Genomic DNA, 20,524 nt, shown 5'->3' with positions numbered 1-20,524 from the left:
TAGTTTCCTTTTCCCTAACAGTTGATAATATGTCTGCCTTTACTTGAAAAAAATCATTCTAGCTCTTATTTACAAATAATTTGGAAAAACCTCAAAAGAATATTAAAAATCCTTTTACACCATGAGGAGATATTCCCTTACAATCGTGAATCAGTCTGCCACCCACATTAAAGCAAGATAGGAATTTCTGTACATGCTCAGACCATGGCATTTCCCTGAAGCTAACATAGTTATAATTATAGGTCAAAGTAACAATGTCAAGCCCAATTTTTTGAAGCCTACAAGTGAAAAAATTAATAAAACTACTTAAAAATAGACAACTTTATAAATAAGTTTAATCAGTCAATTGAAGGCAAATAAAATGGTGAATGAAGAATATTCAGCAAGTGTTTTGAGTAATTTGATTGGTTTGCATTGTTCACCTTCTCCTTGATAAAAAAATGCAACTTACAATTAATAAATTAGAATAACAAGCATTTGCATATCTATGACTCTATGATAAGGCAATTCGCTGGAAGAAATTTACATAGAACTCAAAAATTTTGAACTAGGAAAATCTGAATATGAGCCACTTTGCACTACTCATGGGGAAAGATGATTGAGATGGACTACCCTGGATGTGAGAGCATTGTGTCCTACTAGGATGTGTAAACATTAAATTAAGGGGTTGTGGGATATAGAATTAGTGGGTGGGGATGTCAGGATGTGGGAACACTGGGAGTGGTGCCTTGGGGATCCAAGTGGAATGGGGGAATATGGGCCTAGAAATTCGGTTGTTAGCGCCAGCGGTTAGCACCTAAAGAGACTGAGAATTGGGGTGTTACCCAATGTTGGGGCGGGCGCAATGAAGATAGTGACAACTCCCATATTGACTATAGATTTAACGCCTGCGCTAAGTGTTTGCGCGCGCCCGCGTGCGCAAGCAGATCATGACGTCATTTCAGTTTGCAACGACTTTTAGGTGCCCCTGACTGGATATTGGGTGGCGCCCGGAACCTTTACGCCTAGCGCTATTAGTGACAGTTTGAAGGAACGTTAGCAGGCCCTTCTCGTAGTCGGGGGGCACTATTTAAAGGGGACAGCTCTAGTATAAAAGCTGCAGCCACTTGGCCTGTTCATTGCGATCGTTGGTGGAGAGAGTTGGTGAGCTACTGTGGGGCAGAGTTTTTGGAATTTAGCATTAGAGTACTTGGGACCTTCAAACCTGTCCGGAGCAGTTGGAGCACTAGACCTAACAGCCTTTTGACCAACTGGCATCGGAATGGGAGCTGCTTTGGAGGGCGATGGCCTCATGGCTGAACACTATGAAGGGGCAGAGAGACGGCGGGAGAGAGGGCTGGGATTGGCCAGAAGGAGGAGGGGCAATGGAGGTCAGCCAATTCGAGGGTATGCTGCGAGGGTCTTTAGGCAGCAGGTGTCATACCTTGACATGTCGGAGGAGCAGTGTGTGCGAAGGCTCTGATTCGGGAGGGACGTTGTTACTGAGCTGTGCCACCTGCTTGCTGAGGATCTGCAGCCGCGTCTACGGTGCAGGACCTCTCTGTCGGTGGCCGTTAAACTGACTGTTGCCCTCAATTTTTATGCCACCGGATCCTTTCAGTCAGCCACTGGGGACATTGCGAATATCTCTCAGTTTGCAGTCCACTGTTGCATCCGGCAAGTTACAGCTGCCCTTTATAGGTGAAGGCGTCAATTCATCACCTTCCCTCTAACCCTGGAGAAGCAGGCGGAGCGCGTGCAGGACTTCGCTGCTATTGCGGACTTCCCCATGGTGCAGGGGGCGATTGACTGTACACACGTGGCTTTGAGGGCGCCATTCCAGAATCCTGAGGACTTCCGCAACCGCAAGGGGTTCCACTCCCTGAACGTGCAGCTGGTCTGTGACCACTGCCAAATCATCATGGCAGTCAACGCCCAATTCCCAGGGAGCAGCCACGATGCCTTTATCCTGCGGCAGACCTCAGTTTGTGACCTTTTTGAGGGGCCGGCTCGACCACGAGGCTGGCTTATTGGGGACAAGGGCTATCCTCTCTGCCCATGGCTGATGACACCACTCCGTCTGGTCGCCACCCCAGCAGAAGAGCTGTTCAACAGCAGCCATCAGGCGACCAGGAACATTGTAGAGCACACTATTGGTGTGCTCAAACAGCGTTTCCGATGTCTGGACCATTCGGGGGGAGCCCTGCAGTACTCGCCGGAGCAAGTGGGTCACATCGTCATCGTCTGCTGCATGCTCCACAACTTGGCGATTCGACGCACCCAGCCAATTCCAGCTGTCCCTCAATGACCAGCAGAGCAGGCGGATGAGGAGGAGGAGGAGGAGGAGGAGGAGGAGGAGCAGGCAGAGGAGGAGGAGGAGGAGGAGCATGCGGACGAGGAGGAGGAGGAGGAGGAGGAAGATGGAAGGGCTCCTGAAAGTGGAAGGGCCATCCGTCAGAGGCTCATCAGGACTCGTTTCGAGGCCCCTCTGGCGGAATGATGGGTGTCTTTACTCCTGCACACTTTGGATGTTTGAAAACCTCTGAAGGCCAGCATCACTGTAACTAGTCACGTGTACCATAGCACATTAAAACTTTTCTTTATTGTCACAAAAGCCTTTCATTACAGCAAAACAATGTCATGTCAACAGAAACCATAACTAACAAAATAACAGTTAACTCTTCGGCAAAGCCGCAAAACTCAACAAACCGTTTCCAACAATTACAACAGGTGAGGGTGTCCTTGAATTTGGCCAAAGAAACTGTAGTGTATGTACCCGTCTACCTTTAAGAGAACTATTGTATGTAACCGTTCACCTTTAAGAGAACTATTTTAGGTGTGGCACTACTTTGTTTGGCTTCTGTATACAGTAATACCGACGGTGACCACACCAGTATATAAGTGTTGTGCCAGGAGTTATTGGGCAGATTCGCCCTGACCTTCGAATAGTAAAGTCCTGTTTTAAGTTACTCTTGGAGTCTGTGTATTAATTAACTAAACAACCCACAGACTTTACAGTGGCGACGAGTCCGATCGTACCCTGCGGCAACAATACTTCCGAAGCAGTTAACGAGCGTCGAGAAGAGGCAACCGCCCTCGTCATTCTGCTGGGAGAAAACTCGAGTCTGCAGAGCTGGAAAGGAGGAAGAATTCAGAGACAAAGACTTCCATCAGCAACAGGCACTGACTGTCCCTTCTGCCATGGTGAGGAGTGAGCCGATCAGCACGAGAAGCAAGGCGGCCACGGTGACTGTGAGTAAGGGAAAAGTAAAAAGAATAACCGGAGGATAAGGGCGGTGCACTTGACCACGGTCGAGGGGGAAAGGAGCCGGACAGAAGTCGGGCCCAGAGGCGCTGAGACTGGGGCAGCGTGGAGCAAGGAAGCCGCGGTACAGACAGGCTGGGGACGCAACGGCGTCGTGAGACAGCTAGACCGCGACCGGCGAAAAAGGCCGGGCAGCGACCGAAGCCACGAAGCGCTGCGACCGGGAGCGTAGGCGCGGGAAGATATAAAAACTCAGCCGCAGCCGGGGAGGGAAGCACCGGACTGCGAGACGGCTGGGAGAGGCGTTTGGGAGCCAAGCGAGCGGGAGAGGCAGAGCCGACCAAGGGAGACTGCGTGAGAGCCAGTCCAGCGGCTGAAACTGTTCTCCGTCAACGGGGTGTACCCAGCGCCGGTAGAGCCGAGAGAGCGGGAGAGAGACCGAGCCCGAGCAAGGGGAACTGAGCGAGAGCCAGCCCAGCGGCTGAACCTGTTCGCCGTCAACGGGGTGTACCCAGCGCCGGTTGCCCTGCCGAGAAAAGGGAAAGCCCTGAAGCCGACGCGCAGGCTGTGAACCTGAAAGCCAGCGGCCGTCGCCTGTGGGGGAAAGTGTACCCCTCCCGCTAGGGAAGAAACGCGGGAAGCCGCCATTAGGCGGGGAAGAAGACAGAAGCAGGAAACCGCCATTGAAGTGGGCGGGGAGAGAAGATAAGCGCGGGAAACCGCCATTTTCGCGGGAAAACCGCCATCTTAGAAAAAAAAAAATAAGTTAAAGAAATAATTCGGGTTGTTATCAGAAAGAGAGGAAGATGCCTAAGCGTGGTAACATCAATGATTTTAATGCCGAGGTAGAAGACTGGGCCACGTACGTGGAACGCATCGAGATCTATTGTGAGGCCAATAAAATAGAAGAAGATGACAAAGCTATAACCTTGCTAAACTCGATGGGCGCGAAGACATACGGGCTCTTGAAGCATCTACTAGCACCAGGTAAACCGGCGGATCAGACTTTCGATGATATTGTGACTGTTCTGAAGGATCACTTGAACCCCACACCGTTGATGTTGGCGGAACGATTCAAATTCTATGCGAGAACGCAAAGGAAAGACGAAAGCAACGCAGAATACTTGGTTGAACTGCGTAGACTAGCGAAATACTGCCAGTTTGGAGGGAATCTGACAGAGGCATTGCGAGACAAGTTTGTGGCGGGTTGGCAAAGGAAGGAACGCAAAAGTGACTACTCGAAGAGAACGACCTTACACTTGACAGGGCTGTCCTTATTGCAGCATCGCACGAAGCCGCAGCGAAGGGAACTGCGGAAATGCAGCTAAAGACAGCAGCACTAAGTGTGGATCAAATTACCTCGACAACAACAAAATGCTATTGTTGTGGGAAGACAACACACGGCCAGAACCAATGCTGGTTTAAGAACCAGGAATGTAGGAAATGTGGCAAACTGGGTCACATAGCTAAGGTATGCCGGTCAGGGAAGAAGACCAACAACCAAAGGACCAACAACCAAAGGAAGCCATCACAGGAAAAGTACAACAAGGTACACAAGGTGGCTGAGAAGAGTTCAGACGAACAGAATTCAGACTCAGACCCAAACGGCCAGGAGCTTGGTAGTCTGAGAATTCACAATGTGAGTAAGGAAGCTGACCTACAAACTATCTGGGTCATGCTAAAAATAACTGGAATCCAAGTGAAAATGGAGTTGGACACTGGATCAGCTCTATCAGTCATAAATCGAAGGGATTACCACCGGCTATTCTCACATATACCCTTAAGAGATACCAAGTTCGTATTGCAGACATACACGGGGCATAAAGTATACCCCATGGGAAAGATAAGAGTCAAAGTGAGAGATAGGGGTAAAGAACACCCAAGAATGAACTTATACGTACTACATGAGGGAGGACCACCACTTCTAGGACGGGAGTGGATCAAGAAAATAGACATGAAATGGCACTATCTAAAAGCCATAACGAGTGAGGACTCGGTGCAGACAATCAGCTCAGATTCTGAAACGGATGACGATAAGACCAACCCAAATATGAAAGACAAGGCTGAAATGGACTTGCCGACGAAGGTTGGAAAAACAAAGGCTTATGCTCCAGAGAAGAACAAAGTTTCAGAGCAGAACTCCACCGAACAACGACAACCTAGTTTGACAGAAAATTCTGAGCCTGTTCAAGTTACGGACATATCCATGACGGAAGAACACCGAGCTCGGACTCAAACTTATTTCAAATTACGACAACAATTAGAACAATTGAGTTACCGTCTCGTACAAGAGATGAAAACAATGAAAAAGTTCTATGACACCGAATGGGAGAATCTGGAAAGACAACAGAAGCAGCTAGCTCAAGCAGAGAGCGACCATAGAGCCATCGTGACCAATTACCGATCACATCTCCCTTATGCTGTTCAGGAGTTAGAATATTTGCAGGAAGAAGCAAATGAAGAGGAATCTTCAGGAAGCCAGGATTTTATTCCAGTTCTTCTCTACGACTCCTTACAAGCAGAGTGTGAGAAGTTGAAAGAACAGTATGAACAGGCCCAGGCTACAATTCTGGAAGGGGTTAACTTGGCAACCTCCGAAAAGCTAGTTTCAGTGGAAGCATATGAGCAACTGAAGGTTGAACATGAGCAAGACGTCCAAAGGCTGCAGGAAATTCTTGATGAGCTCAAGGCCAAGACAGACTCATCGGTAGAAGTTCCATCCATAGATGAGAAATTAGAGGTGAAAGACATGGCAGAACATGAAAGACAAGATGTACAAGAACTCATAAAAATATTAAAGGAAACCTAAGACAAATATGCGGCGGCAATGACCGAGATTCGACAACTTGAAGAACAGATTCAACTGGGAATCCGTTCAGTGGAAGAAAAGGGAACTGTAAGAAACACAGAGACTGTAAGAATGGCCTCTGAACATGAGCTAGAGAGCATCAAGGCGCAACTTCTCCGAGCGCTGGAAGCCAAAGTACAAGAGGAAAAGAAGGTGAAAGCATTGGAGGAAAAGGTGGATGAAATGGAGAAGACTCTGACTCACAGTGTTCCCGTGGAAGAGTTAACAGTCAGCCAACTCCTTCATATGCTGAAGGACAAGACTCTACAATGGGAACAATCTGAACACGAGCTTCAATCTTCAAAGGGAAGGAGTTCGGAGCTCTCAAAAGTTATGGAAGTAGCTGAGGTTGCAACACAGATTTTACAGGGATGCCAAAAGTACGCTGAATCACGTCAATGTGAACAGCAGAATGTTGAAACAGCTGCTCCAGTAGAAGGATTGAATCGCCTGATCAATCAATCCCCGAGGGAAGGGGAAGTGTTGAAATCACAAACGAGGTCATTAGTGAAGGATTTGCAGGAAACCCAGGAAGAGCGGGATGAATATGAACGCATGAAGAAGTCTCTTCAGGAAAGATGTCTAGGGCGGGAACAACAGTCGGCTAACGTCCAGTTGGGTACGGAAGAAGTAGCAGGCCCTCTCGCTAGACTAGCTCAGGACGACACCGAATATTACCATGACCTGTTGAGTGACACGGAATATTACGATGACTTGGTCTGCCCAGCTTGTGATGAAAACTCCCAAAGTGCAGAAATCAGGATGAAGCACTTAAAGTCTAAGGAACATAGGGAGATGGTGGCGCTACAGCTGGCAGCGGATAAGGGAGCCCCGAGAGTCTCCAAGAAGCAGAAAAGAAAAAGACGAAGCAGAAGACGATAACCATCTAAATCATTATCACTTCTATCAGATCATGCACGTGGGCCCTACGAAGGGGGCCAAATCAGTTGGAAAGTAGGAAAAATTACCAAGGCAGTCCAGCTGTTTGTAAAAGTCAGCACTGCTGGTTCAGCAGGACGGAAGTTCAAGCTGTTAAGCCAAGGGAAAGACTATTGGATGAGTCACGCTAGAAATGTGAACCGGCTACACCACAGAGATGTTGTTCGGACCGAGTCAAGACCAGAGACTGAATCTGTGAACTGTTCCTGCAGAGACTGAATCTGTGAACTGTTTCCCGCAGAGACTATATCTGTGAATTATTTTACATGAAGTTGATTATATGTTATGTTAATGGGGAATAAGTATGTTGTAAGCTAAAAAAGGAGGATTGTAGTGTATGTACCCGTCTACCTTTAAGAGAACTATTGTATGTAACCGTTCACCTTTAAGAGAACTATTTTAGGTGTGGCACTACTTTGTTTGGCTTCTGTATACGGTAATACCGACGGTGACCACACCAGTATATAAGTGTTGTGCCAGGAGTTATTGGGCAGATTCGCCCTGACCTTCGAATAGTAAAGTCCTGTTTTAAGTTACTCTTGGAGTCTGTGTATTAATTAACTAAACAACCCACAGACTTTACAGAAACGTCTCAGCACCTCCCTCAACCGCTGGCCCCTTGATGGAGAACGACTTCTCTTTTGCGGTCGGCCCCTTCCCTCCCTGCTGCTCCTATGTAATTGAACCCCAGTGGCGGGGTCAAGGCTGGGGAACACCTGCTGACTGTATGGAAGCGCAGAAGCCCCTGAGGGACGGCCTGGCCGACCTCTGGGCTTGGAGGGTGCGGACGCAGGATGCTTGATCTGAGCATGGTTGGAAGCAGTGTGCCCTGCAGGTGGTGGCAGCTGCACTGCAGACGTACCAGCGCTGGCATGTGCAATGGTCACCTGCCGAGAGCGGACACCTGCACCATGGTCGGACGACACACTGGCTCTCTGAGGGGACCGGCTCGGCTCATCCGCCACAATCGCATGCTCCACTGATTCCTGGCCTTGTATGGGACTGGAAGGGCCCGGGGTGATCCTAGCTGATGCAGATAGGGTGGCTGCAGTGAGAGTTCGCGTTGCCTCAATCTGGGTGTGGACGAGGCCGGCAAGTGACTGCGTGGCAGCAGTGAGGACCTGTGTGGCAGGTGCCAGTGCTTCGGAGAAGCCCTGGACAGTTCTTTCCATTGCTTCTGACAAGGCCGGTGCCGACCGTTCCACTGCCTCGGACAAGCCCTAGACAGGCCTTTCCAGGGATTGTCCGAAGACCTGAACAGTCCTTTCCATAGCGGCCTCGAAGCCCTGTACAGTCCTCTCCATTGTTGCCCCAAAGCCCTGGAGAGTCCTCTCCATTGCTGCCCCGAAGTCCAACACACTTTTTGCCAGTGTATCTATTGACTGAGGCATCCTCCCCACTGCAGCCATCAGCTCAGTGTGCCTGAGCCAGGCCTGGGTGCTCATTTCAGCCAGGCGACGCACCTCCTCTGCACTCTGTGCAGCAGTCATCACTACCTGCCTTGCCCTCCGGGGAGACGGTGGCCGAACTTGCCTACCCCCCTTGCGTTGCTGCATGCCGCTTGTTCCGGCAACTGGCTCATCCTCCGAGCCCCCCCGCCCCCCTCCAGGGAACTACTATCCCCAGTCTGCAGATGTGTATGCTCCCCTGAGATTGGAGCGGATGCTCCGGCTTCCTCCTGATCCTCGCCTCCGGAGGCACTGGCACTGGCAGCTTCAGGGCGTTGAGCCCGAGCTGGTGATGAATCATCTGAAAGCAGGGAGGTGGAAGAGTGGCTTTAGCAAAAGGACAGGTTGGCGGAAAGGCATGCCAGATTGCGGCAAGGCTCTGACATGGCTGCACACTGAGGAAGCATGCTGACGGGGGGACCAAGTGGAAGGAAACAGCTGGAAAAGGTGAGAGCCTTACCCTCGCTGTCGGAAATGGGGTCGGCAGCTGCAGTGGTAACAGGACCACACAGACGTCCTTCAAGAATCTGGTGCACTCTCTCCTCGAGATCCGTGAGAGTGACGACTTGTGGAGGCCCGCCACCAGTTCGACGCTGGTCCTTTCGCATCGCCGCCAGCTTGGACTGCAGGGGAAAGAAGGGGAAGCTCTGTAACATGATGCCTTGAGAGATCATCTCATGCCCCCCATGGTGCAAGAGCCCTTACATGAGGCCTTGAGAGATCATCGCATGCCCCCCATGGTGCAAGAGCCCTTACATGAGGCCTTGAGAGATCATCGCATGCCCCCCATGGTGCAAGAGCCCTTACATGTGGCCTTGAGTGAAATGTCCATGTGTATGCCCAGAAAGGGACATGGGTGCTTGCTGACAGATGGCCATTGGGGCATCATGGCAACAGGGTGCTCGAGGTCAGGTGCAGATGGAGGGAATCAGAAGTTTGCATAAACAACACTCACCCTAACGACCCGAGTGAGGTCGTTGAATTTCTTCCTGCACTGAACAGGGGTCCTGGTCGCCATACTGCTGGAGTTGACCCTCAGAGAAACCTCCCTCCAAGATCGCCGTTAATCCTTTTGATTCGGCCTCCTGCCATTGTCAGGATACAGAACATCTCGACGGCGCTCCACTGCAGACACCAACTGGTCCAGAGCCTCAGTGCTGAAGCGCTCTGCTCTCTGTCTCACCTTCTCCATCCTGACCAAGTTTTTTGCGCCAGAGAAGGGCGAGCGCCGATTCTGAGGCCTACAGGGCGTTGAGTGTGGCAGCTCAGGCTGACTGACCCACTCCTTTAAGAGCCGGCCGGCGCCTGGAAGTCTCGTGGTTTTCGGTAATTGAGATCACCTGCGCTGCGCCCGTCCGCGCCGATATTGGGTAGTGCCTGAACTTTTGCGCCTTAGGAACCCCGTGCAACGTCTGAATTCGCGCCTCAATCCCCTTTGGGGGCGATGCAACCCAATATCGCGCCAGGCAGCGATAAGTTTCGTCTGGCTATAAACTTTGCGCAGCGACAGTTCTAACGCCTCAAGCGGGGCTATATCCAATTTCTAGGCCATGATGTTTCATGACAGCAGAGAGATGTTGGTAGATATGGGGTAGAGGGGAATCTGAGGACCTGGGAGAATTGATGAGAAGAGTTGTGGGATATGCGAGCATTGAGATCTGGAATAATTCTTGCAGCATATTTGGGACAAAGGGAAATGCAGGATAATGGAAGCTATAGGCCTTCATCTAGTCCTCCATTTCCAGAAGTTTCAACCAAGGTGCAGAGGTGGTTTCCCTGCACAATGGTGGAAACGGGCTCTTTGTTGTTTAAAACGTTTAGTGCCTCAAGATCATGTATCAAGTTTTGGGGATGAATCATTCCGAGGTGGGGGCGTCGGTGGGGAGCAGATCAGGCTGGGGCAAGGTGGGAGTCTAGCCATGGACAAACCTGTATTACGTAAATTAATTACTCAGCTCAGTATTTATTTTAAAATTCTGAAGAACATAGAAGTAAGTGCCTGATGATGTGAGTTTGCCGGTAGTGGGGGAAGACAGCAGTGACGGGGTGTGGATGGGGTGTTGTCGCAAGGGGGAACCCAATTGCTGTGGGGGGAAAGAGGGAGGCAGCATTGGACCTTTGCCATGATTTTTGGAGCTCAAAGTTGGGTGGCACTGTGGATAACAGTGCCATGTATCATGGAGACACAACTGGTAATTCTCAGAGGTAAGTAAGCAACAGTGCCCACCTATCTTGGAGGACTTGATTAGAGTTAAGTAAAGTGAATTGGCACGTGTATTCATGACAGAAAGCATGATAGATGGTCATGATGGAAATAGCGTTACAGAAAAATGTGCCAGAAATAGACATGGCAGGAAAGTGTTACAGGAAGCAAGTAACAGATTTGCAAAATGTATCTGGCTGAGGCTTAAACTTGAGCCTTTGACTTAGTTTTGAGCATTAGGTTTGATATTGAGGATAAGGAACAATGTTGATCGCTATACATCTCAATGGCAGCCAGCTGGAGAGGAAGTGCCTAGATACATCAACAGAAGGTGTGCTTTCTGGTTAGAAATTGTGGGTCTTTCTTGGATTTTTCTCCAGTTGAAATATTTCCTCCCATTTGGGAGTTATAAATAAAATCTTTCTCTTCACTCTTTGATGGCAGAATACTGAAAATGCTTGCTTCCCAGAATTACATTCTCCGTTATGATAAAATAAGAGTAAAAATGTATTGCTTATCTGGCTCATTTTTAAATACTTACAATATTTTACAAAAATGTTAATATTTAGATTTAAATGAATTGAAGCCATCTTATGAATTGGCCCCTTGTTTACTGACAATTTAAATTTTACAAATTATATTTCTAACAACATGGGGAATTAAAGGTCCGAATAGAAATGAATGGGCGATCCAAATCCAATTCCATGTAATATGAACTGTTAATAATGTCATAATTAATTGCCTGGAAGAATGAATGTGAAGGAAATGGAAACATTACACAGTGAGAATGTGCTTGGGCAATGCAGAGAGAGCTTTCTTTCTCTAATCATTGTTGAAGGAGCTTTACAGTGCAACAGATCTGTGCTATACCTGACTTCAGAATCAGTACGGTGATCCTACTGGCAAGAAGGCAAAAAGTGTTCCACTTCCCCAGCACAGACATATTTTATCTTGATAAGCACTTTATTCCTAAGAAGCGACAATAGCCAGTCACAGATTTTTATGTCATTAGCCCTTTTATATTAAAGCTTGGCTCTTTAAATTTTGTAACTCAAATTGCTCTAAAAGTTGGAAGATTTTGGCAAAATTTGTTTCCCTAGGAATATAATACCATTACTGAACCACTTTACAAATTAGATTCATTTGTCTGTGAGAGTTTGATGTTGTCAGAGTTACGGATCTGTCTATGCTATTTGTGCTGAGAGGTTTATTGTCAAAATAATATTTTTTCTGTCCCTCCCTAAGTCTTCCATAATCATAGTCAATGAGGCAAGGGATAGAAAAGAATTTGTGCCGCTTACTCTAATCAGAAAGAAAGGAACATATGGGGCTGTAACTGTGAATTTTGAGGTAAGTGATATCAAATTACTTCTCTATCTCATCTTGGCTTAATAACAGTACCTGGCATTTGGTTTGCTGCCACTAGCTGACCTAAATTAGTTAATTAATGTAGCACAGGTCATTTGTTGTCAGACAGCCACCTGGCTTAAATAATGATTAGTATCACGATTTCGGTCTCTGGAGCTGATGGGTATGATTTTTTAATGGAATTACTTCCACTGAAATCTTCCTTGGAAGTTCTTACTATTCTACAACTATGGCCGCAATTCAGAGGGCAGGTTCGAAGGCGGGTCAGCTGTTAAATTCAAAATGATTGATGGCGGGTTGGGAACCTGCCGCGAACCCGCCTGCACGCCAGTTTCCAAAGTGTCGGGTCTGCGACTTCAGAACAGGCCCACTACCAAGCGGCGGAAGAGGCACTTAATTTTGCCAGGCTTTTTCTGTTTTCACACATTTTCAACGTGTTTCACGTCGTTCAGCAAACACGCCAGCTGAGTGTGCCGGGTCTTCCAACGAGCTGAATAGTTCACAGCTGCAACTGCAGCATAAAACCTAACCTCTCACAACAGTTCACTTTCAAATGCCAGAAGTTGCTGATTTCAGGATTTGGAAGACACATTTGAGCTGTATTGAGGTGGTAAGTGTGTGTTGCGAACTCTATATGCACTGTCACCTCCTTGGAACCAGTGCTCTCACCATTGACTTCTGCCATCTCAACTTCAGCTGCCATCTATTCCAGCAACATCGGTGCCCTTGAAAAAATCTCACCTTGGTCCTCTGAATCCCTCCACGATCAGTCCCAGCACCAACATCACCAGGCATACCAACATCACCAACAACAACACCTACCTTCTGCGCAATCACCTGATGCTGTACAGGACACAGGGCATCAGCACCCGACCACATTGCTGCCCAGGAGACCAGCGATGGCATCACGTGGCCAGATTTACTTCACTTGACGCTGTACATCCTGGCTGCCACATGATGCGCCAGGTTAACACCACCCCACACCAGCACCATAACACATTCCTACAATGACCAAGCTATTCCTTTCACACTCATCACCATTGTGGGGATACCATTATGTTTAACCATTCACTGCAACTCACAAAGACACTTCCAAAGGTGAACACAGATCTGTACAATAAGGCAAAGTGTTGAAAACAAAGATTTCAATATTTGACAACATATTAACAGAAACTTTACATGAACATTGCATAACACATCCAAGTGCCTACCCTTGTGTGTTGTTAGTTGGTATGATTGGACTAGGATGAGGGTGAGTGTGAGGGGTAGCTAGTGAGATGGGGAATTGATAATGTAGGTATAGAGGGATAGGTGGAGGTGCATGGTATGTTGGTGTGAGTAAGGATGTGCAGGAGTAGGGTAGGGAAGGCAGGGAGATGGGGATGTGATGGGTCATAGAGTCATAGAGCCATAATGGCACAGAAGGAGGCCATTCGGCCCATCGAGTCCGTGCCGGCTCTCTGTAGAGCAATCCAGTCAGTCCCATTCCCCCGCTCTATCCCTGTATCCCTGCAAGTTTATTTCCCTCAAGTGCTTATCCAGTCTCCCCTTGAAAATATTGAGTGTGTCCGCTTCCACCACTTCCGTCGGCATCGAGTTCCAGGTCCTCACCACTCGCTGCGTAAAAAAGTTTTTCCTCACACCCCCCCTGTATCTCTTGCCCAAAACCTTAAATCTGTGTACCATCAACTAGTGGGAACAACCATTCCCCGTCTAGCCTATCCAAACCCCTCATAATCTTGTACACCTCTATCAAATCACCCCTCAACCTCCTTTGCTTTAATGAAAACAAATCCAGCTTCTCCAACCTGTCCTTGTAGCTAAGATCTCCCATCCCCGGAACCATTCTGGTAAATCTCCTCTGCACCCTCTCAAGGGCCTTCACATCCTTCCTAAAGTGTGGTGACCAGAACTGGACGCAATACTCCAGTTGTGGCCTAACCAGCACTTTATAAAGGTTCAGCATAACTTCTCTACTTTTGGACTTGATACCTCTATTTATGAAACCCAAGATTCCATATGCTTTGCTAACCACTCTCTCAATATGCCCTGCCACCTTCAGGGACCTATGTACATTAACTCCCAGGTCCCTCTGTCCCTGCACACTCTTTAAAACTGTGCCATTAAAAGTGCATATTGCCTCTCCCTGTTCCTTCTGCCATAATGCATCACCTCACACTTCTCTGTATTAAATTCCATCTGCCACTTGCCTGCCCATTCTCCTAGCGTTTCTATGTCCTGTTGCAGTCGATTGGTATCATCCTCACTGTTTGCCACACCCCCAAGTTTGGTGTCATCGGCAAATTTAGAAATTCTACTCTGTATTCCAATATCCAGATCATTTATATATATCAAAAAAAGCAGTGGCCCCAGCACTGACCCTTGGGGAACACCACTGTCTACCATCCTCCAGTCTGAAAAACAGCCATTTATCACAACTCGCTGTTTTCTGTCCTTAAGCCAATTCCCTATCCAAGCTTCCACTGACCCACCTATTCCATGGGCCTCAATTTTGTTAACCAGCCTTCTATGTGGTACTTTGTCAAACGCCTTCCTAAAATCCATGAAGACAACATCCATTGCATTCCCTTCATCAATTCTCCCTGTTACTTCACCAAAAAATTCAGTTAGATTAGTCTTTTAGAAATCCCTGTTGGCTCTCTTTAATTAGCTTAAACCCCTCCAAGTGCCTGTTAATTTTTTCCTTGATTATTGTTTCTAAAACTTTACCCACCACTGATGTTAAACTGACCGGCCTGTAGTTGCTAGGATTGTCCTTACAACCTTCCTTGAACAGTGGCACAGCAGGATGAGGTTGAGTGTGGCTTTGTAGTAACGTTTCGTGATCTACTGAGATCATTGAAAGACTTGCGCCACTGCAGCCAGGGACTCCTGACGACATCCCTCCTTTTGCCCTCCTGTGCAATGGGCAACCAGGCTGGTGTCCTGGGGAGGTCTCTTCCGTCCATAGGAAGGGAAGAGAACCTCCCTGCGTGCTGTGACTCCCTCCATAAGCATATGGAGGGAGTCATGAAAGAGCCTGGGTGCAGCCCTGCACTTTGTGCAGTACTTGTCAGTGTTTGCACCACCTCAATGCAGCAGAACACTGACAACACAACTGTCAAAATCAATGTGGACGTGGTCCCTTTAAGGAAACTGGCTGATGAGATGTCATCAAATGACATCATCAGACCCGCTTCCTATTAATTGGCCAGGAACCCCGCAGGGCGGGCTTAATGAGGCCAATCTACGGAAAATCATTTTCAGGGAGCAGCTGCAGATGGGAGTGGGACCGGAACCTGCCAATCAGCTCTCCCGCCGCCGTCCCGTCTCCACAGGGAAAATCCTGCCCTGTGGTTTTTTTTAAGTATTTTTGAATATTTGCCATGCCAGAACAGCACCCAATTTCCTATATAACGTGTCACATTCGTGATTGTGTTGTTTGTTTTTATTTGAACATAAAATTATAACAAACAGATAACTTCTAGATAGAAAGAAAAAATCTTGCATTTATATTGTGCCTTTCACATCCTCAGGAGGCACTTTACAGCCAATTAATTATTTTTTGAAGTGCAGTTACTGTTATGTAGGCAGATATGGCAACTAATTTGCACAAAGCAAGGTCCCACAAGTTTGTGTTTTGGTTGTGTTAGTTGAGGAAAGAATGTTGGCCAGGACACTTGGAGAACTGCCTGCTCTTTTTGAAATAGTGCCATGCCATTTTTTAGAACTACCTGAACAGACCATGGGACCTTAGTTTAACCAAAAGATCTAAAAGCTGGCATCTCTAACAATGCAGCATGCCTGCTGGACTGCATTAAAAAGTGTTAGTCTACATTATGTGCTCAAGTCCTAGAGTGGGGCTTGAACTCACAACCTTCTGAATGAGGAGAAAGTGCTGCTCACTTGGGTATGAATAAGAGATTAGCTGAAGGGTAGAAAACAATGGATACTTGGTTAGAGAAGTTATGTTGGGATGGAGGAAGAACTGTCCCACCGATTGGTGATAGGGTCACTACTGTTTCTAATTTACATCAATGACTTGGGTTCAGAAAACCAATGTAAATTGGTTATATTTTCAGATAATACCAAACTACGAGGGGCAGTGGAATCAGTGGAGGCAGCTGAGAAATTACTGAACGAGTTGACAATATATGTGAATGGGTAGAACAGGTGCAATTTAATACAGACAAACGCAATGTACTACATGTAGGAAGGGAAAATGGTCAACTCACATACTCCATGAATAGTGTTATAATAGCTAAGGATGAAGCATAAAAAAGACCTAGGAGCCTTAATGGACTTGATGCTCAACATGTTCAACCAATGCAAAACAACAATCCATATAGCCAATACAAGGTTTAAATATATAACCAAAACAAAAGAGTACAAGTCAGAGGAGGTCATGATTAAACTGTACAGATTTGGCAGCTGTGCTGTGAAGAGCCACAAGGCTAATCCCTAGTGTCAGAGGCCTGAGCTATGTGGAAAAGACTGGAGAAACTTAGCTTTATGACCTCAAAAAGTCTGAGGTGATTTATGGAGAAAATAAGATTGTAAATGGTATAGAAAAGGTAAATCTGCAAAACTACTTTAAATTGTGAGAGAAGGATAAGGAGACACAGGTTCAAACTAGTTAACGATAAAGTTAAAGGACTGATATTAGGAAGTTCTTCATGCAAAGAGTGCTCAATACATGGAATGGTCTCCCAGATAGAGTAGAGGAGACGAAAACCCTGAAATCATTTAGGAACCAATCCATGGAGGGATTTGAGAGTCATTCTGGATGGATGAACTAAGATGGATTGAATGACCTTCCTCGTTTGTAATTAACTTGTGATATTTTGAACTGAGCACAGGCTATCCCTTCAGCCTTGGCTCAGTGGTAGCACTCTCACCTCTGCGCCAGAAGGTTGTGGGTTCAAGCCCCACTCCAGAGGCTTGAGCACATAACCTAGGCTAATACTTAAGTGCAGTATTGTGTGTTGCAATGCCAGAGTTGCTGTCTTTCGGATGAGACGTTAAACGTAATACCTGTTTGCACTCTCAGGATGTAAAAGATCCCATGGCACTATTTCAATGATAGCAGGGTATTTCTTCCAGTGCCCTGCCCAACATGTATCTCTCAACCAACATCATTAAAAACAATTATCTGGTCATTTGTCACATTGCTATGTGGACCTTGAAGTGACTACATGTCAATAAAAGTACTTATTTGGCTGTGAGGTACTTTTTAGATGTCCTGAGGTTGTGAAAGGAGCTATATAAATGAAAGTGTTTTCTTTCTTTAGACTGGATATTATATAGTCACAAAAATTCTTATACAAGCTTTATGTGAAAAGTATTAGGAATTATGCTCTATAGATATCGATGATGAAATATTCCAATGTTAAACAAAAATCTTGAAGTGCACAAAAAAATGATCAGCTAGGTTTACTGAGTCTCGAGAATGACTGGTCTTTGTTCATTCAATTTGCTGTTTATTCATGTTTTTCAACATCATATCCATTGTCGGAAAATTCAGTGTGATGTTACAAACAACTTTCTTTAAAAAAAATTACCAAAGCAAGAAGACAGTTTCAGTGAATTGAATAGCAGTTATTGCACATTATTTAAAGGTTTTCTTTTTAAGCTGGAAACTTATGCAGGGGAAATTTAGCTATATCATAAACTTTAAGCTTGCCCTTAATTATAATTAATAAAATATAATTATTTCTGTTTTCTCATTTTTGTTCCCTCTTTGTGGGGAAATGATTGACCTCTGCTCAACACCATCTCTCTAAAGCTCCTCCCTTGAAGGCAAGGCCGAGAGTGAGAACTCGTGTTTGAGCAGCTGAGGCACAGCTATTGGTGCTCCATTATTTTGTGCCAATGTGCAAGCCATAACTTTACTTGTCAATTTACATAGGGTGTTTCTTTGGTGTCAAAACTATTCCTGTTGTTATCAATGAGGAACATTTAAAAAAAACCTTTCTGCTTTACATTAAACTTTCTGAATAGCTATGTTCTTATGAAAATGATTCATGTTAAAATTATGCACTACCTCATAAAAAGTACTCCATCTTCGCTGAAAGAAAGTTGCAATTTTATAGCATCTTATCACATCTTAATATCCCAAAGCTATTTACAGCCAATTAATGATGTTGGAAATGCAGTTACTGTTATGTTGGGAAACACAGCAGCCAATTTGCACATAACAAGATGGGGAGGGGGCGATTTTCAACTGCCAGCTACTGCTTCATCGACTTCGTGCTTGTTTCGGGCTGAAATTGAATTTCCCTCCAGGATCTTTAAGTCTACCTGATTAGGCAGAAAAGGCCTTGGCTTAATGTCTCATCTGAAATACAGCACCCCTCAGTACTGCATTACATTGACAGCTCCCCCTCAGACCAGTTTATGTGCCCTAGACTATGTACCCAAATGGTAAATATGGGAATATAAATCCTCATTTTAAATGCGGAATGTGTTGATGTGCAGATTACAGGATAGTTCCATGATGTCACTGTATGAAATTTTTATTTGTTTAATGCTGTCTGTTCTCCATTGTGATACCATCTTCGTGAAATATGTCTCCACTTATATAACTAATAGCTGATTTGTTATAATTATTATATTCTGTCTCCACTGGCAGATAACAGCAGGCCCAAATTCTGCGGACGAAGACATCAGTCCAACAAGGGGAAACATTATTCTTCCTCCTGGGAGAGCAGTGGTAGTTTATAACCTTACCATTGTAGATGATCAGGTGAGTAACACAGCTCTAAAGAGCATGAATGGTAAACATTTTCTGCTGAGTGAAATGCTTTTCAACCATATATTTGGAAGACTAAAACCCCAAAGGTATATGGTTGTTCTGACAGACTCAGTCAGATTCTGCTTGAACGGCTACAAACTCAGTTGAGACCTGGGTACGCTAGATCCTGGTCTTAATTTAGTTTAGTGTTGAAAGAAGTTGTCTGTGGTTCCTGCTCCCATCAGAAAACTACATAGTACCTTCAAGAAACAGTTGAAAAAAAACTATATGGCAAATTTTCTGATCTGCTTTGCTGATTGTGCAGGCATGGAACAGGAAGTCAGGTGAACAGGCCTTAAGGATCAAACACGAGGCTAGAAATGACTGCTGCTGATAAAAGCAGATGCTTGCTTAAAATTTTCATATGGCACTCCTCTGTCTGCTATTTTAACAGAGGTTAACCTATTTAAATTAAATGGGTTAATTCCCTCCATTAAAATAGAAGACCAAGGAGCATCACTCTAGTGTGTTAAGCACTTGAAACTATTCTCAGCAACAGTAATTTCTAGCCTGTGTTGCTCTTTTGACTCAATCAAAAAGATTTATTTTGTTGTACTGGAAATAACACAAATCATTTAAAAAAAAAAATGAAAATGTACAAAACATGGTTTGCATGAAGAGGCAAAGGGAGCTGGGTTTGTACTCTTGGGTGGATCCGACTGGTTCCAGTCAGAGATTGCAATCTATTATACTCTAATTGATTATTAATGCTACTCCTCACATTTCTTTGTGGAAGTTGACCACTCTAATCTCCCTGGTTATTACATGTTAACAAAGGGGCTTCCACCATGAGCATGTAAACAAACTGATTTCCATTTTCATGACGTAACATAACCAGGCCCTAAAATTCAACCACAAATGGGCCTACTAGTACATTGTAGTAAAATCCCTAACATGGCAATCTCATTGTAATTCTTATCACTATTCACAACCACTTCCTATTTTATTCCCAAGCTGTAACTAATTGGCGCAGTGACAGGAATGCTTAAATGAAGCCAGTTAATGCACTCATGCCAGGGAGCATCTTCCTTACCTCAACCAAGTGATTGAATCTGGTCTTGAAGAAAATAAACATCTGTTGGGCATGGCCCAAAAAGGAAGATGAAAATTTTATAACAGCCCGAATTTTACCAGCTTACTTGTTGCATATGAGGAGTGAATACCTGTTGAGACTTTTCCTGATCACTCCTATTCCTTAATTTGGGTAATATCACCCAAATAAGTTAATCAGTAATGCACTAGAGGGTGATAGAATTGTAGCTTCACAATGGGAACTATTTTTCATCATTTTCTTCTTACAAAGTCAGCAACAGCATTAGAGGGCACAGCACTTTTACCAGCTGGCAGGCTTTCCTAAAGTGCAAGGCATTATAGATGGCATGTAACTGGTCATCTAATCCTCTGTAATCAACTCCGTGGTGTTTATGAACAGAAAAAGGTACCATTCCATCAACATGCAGGTTGTCTGTGACCGCATTCACCAAATAATGCATCGAAATACCCGCTATCTTGGTAACAGTCATGACGTCTTCATTTTATGCCAATCTGCCATGTCACTATTATTTGAAGGAAGAGTTTAAGCTGGATAGATGACCTCTTGGGAGCTGAGTATCTTCTAATCTTGGTGCTTCCCCTTGGTGACAGTGTATAATGTGTGTCTTTTCGAACTAACTCTACTTCT

General features: G+C 45.7%; 1 protein-coding gene across 6 annotated transcripts in view; it reads left to right on the top strand.

The window, feature by feature from the left end:
- The window catches only part of adgrv1 (adhesion G protein-coupled receptor V1), a 986,427-nt gene that overhangs the window by 76,876 nt on the left and 889,027 nt on the right, over positions 1 to 20,524 (top strand). For all 6 annotated transcript variants that reach the window (XR_015078534.1, XM_085989059.1, XM_085989068.1 and 3 more), the window contains exons 5-6: positions 11,928 to 12,032; positions 18,682 to 18,795. Coding sequence is in view for 5 of the 6 variants with exons in the window: in XM_085989059.1 (XP_085845185.1) it covers positions 11,928 to 12,032; positions 18,682 to 18,795 (219 nt within the window). In the remaining variant the exon portion in view is untranslated. The remainder of the gene's footprint in view (positions 1 to 11,927; positions 12,033 to 18,681; positions 18,796 to 20,524) is intronic.

Source organism: Somniosus microcephalus, chromosome 1 (assembly GCF_052327205.1).
Source record: "Somniosus microcephalus isolate GS21.2 chromosome 1, FLI_Smic_1.0, whole genome shotgun sequence".
Taxonomy (NCBI): domain Eukaryota; kingdom Metazoa; phylum Chordata; class Chondrichthyes; order Squaliformes; family Somniosidae; genus Somniosus; species Somniosus microcephalus.
The sequence above is the reverse complement of the archived record's forward strand: the minus strand, read 5'-3'. Positions and strand labels throughout refer to the sequence as shown.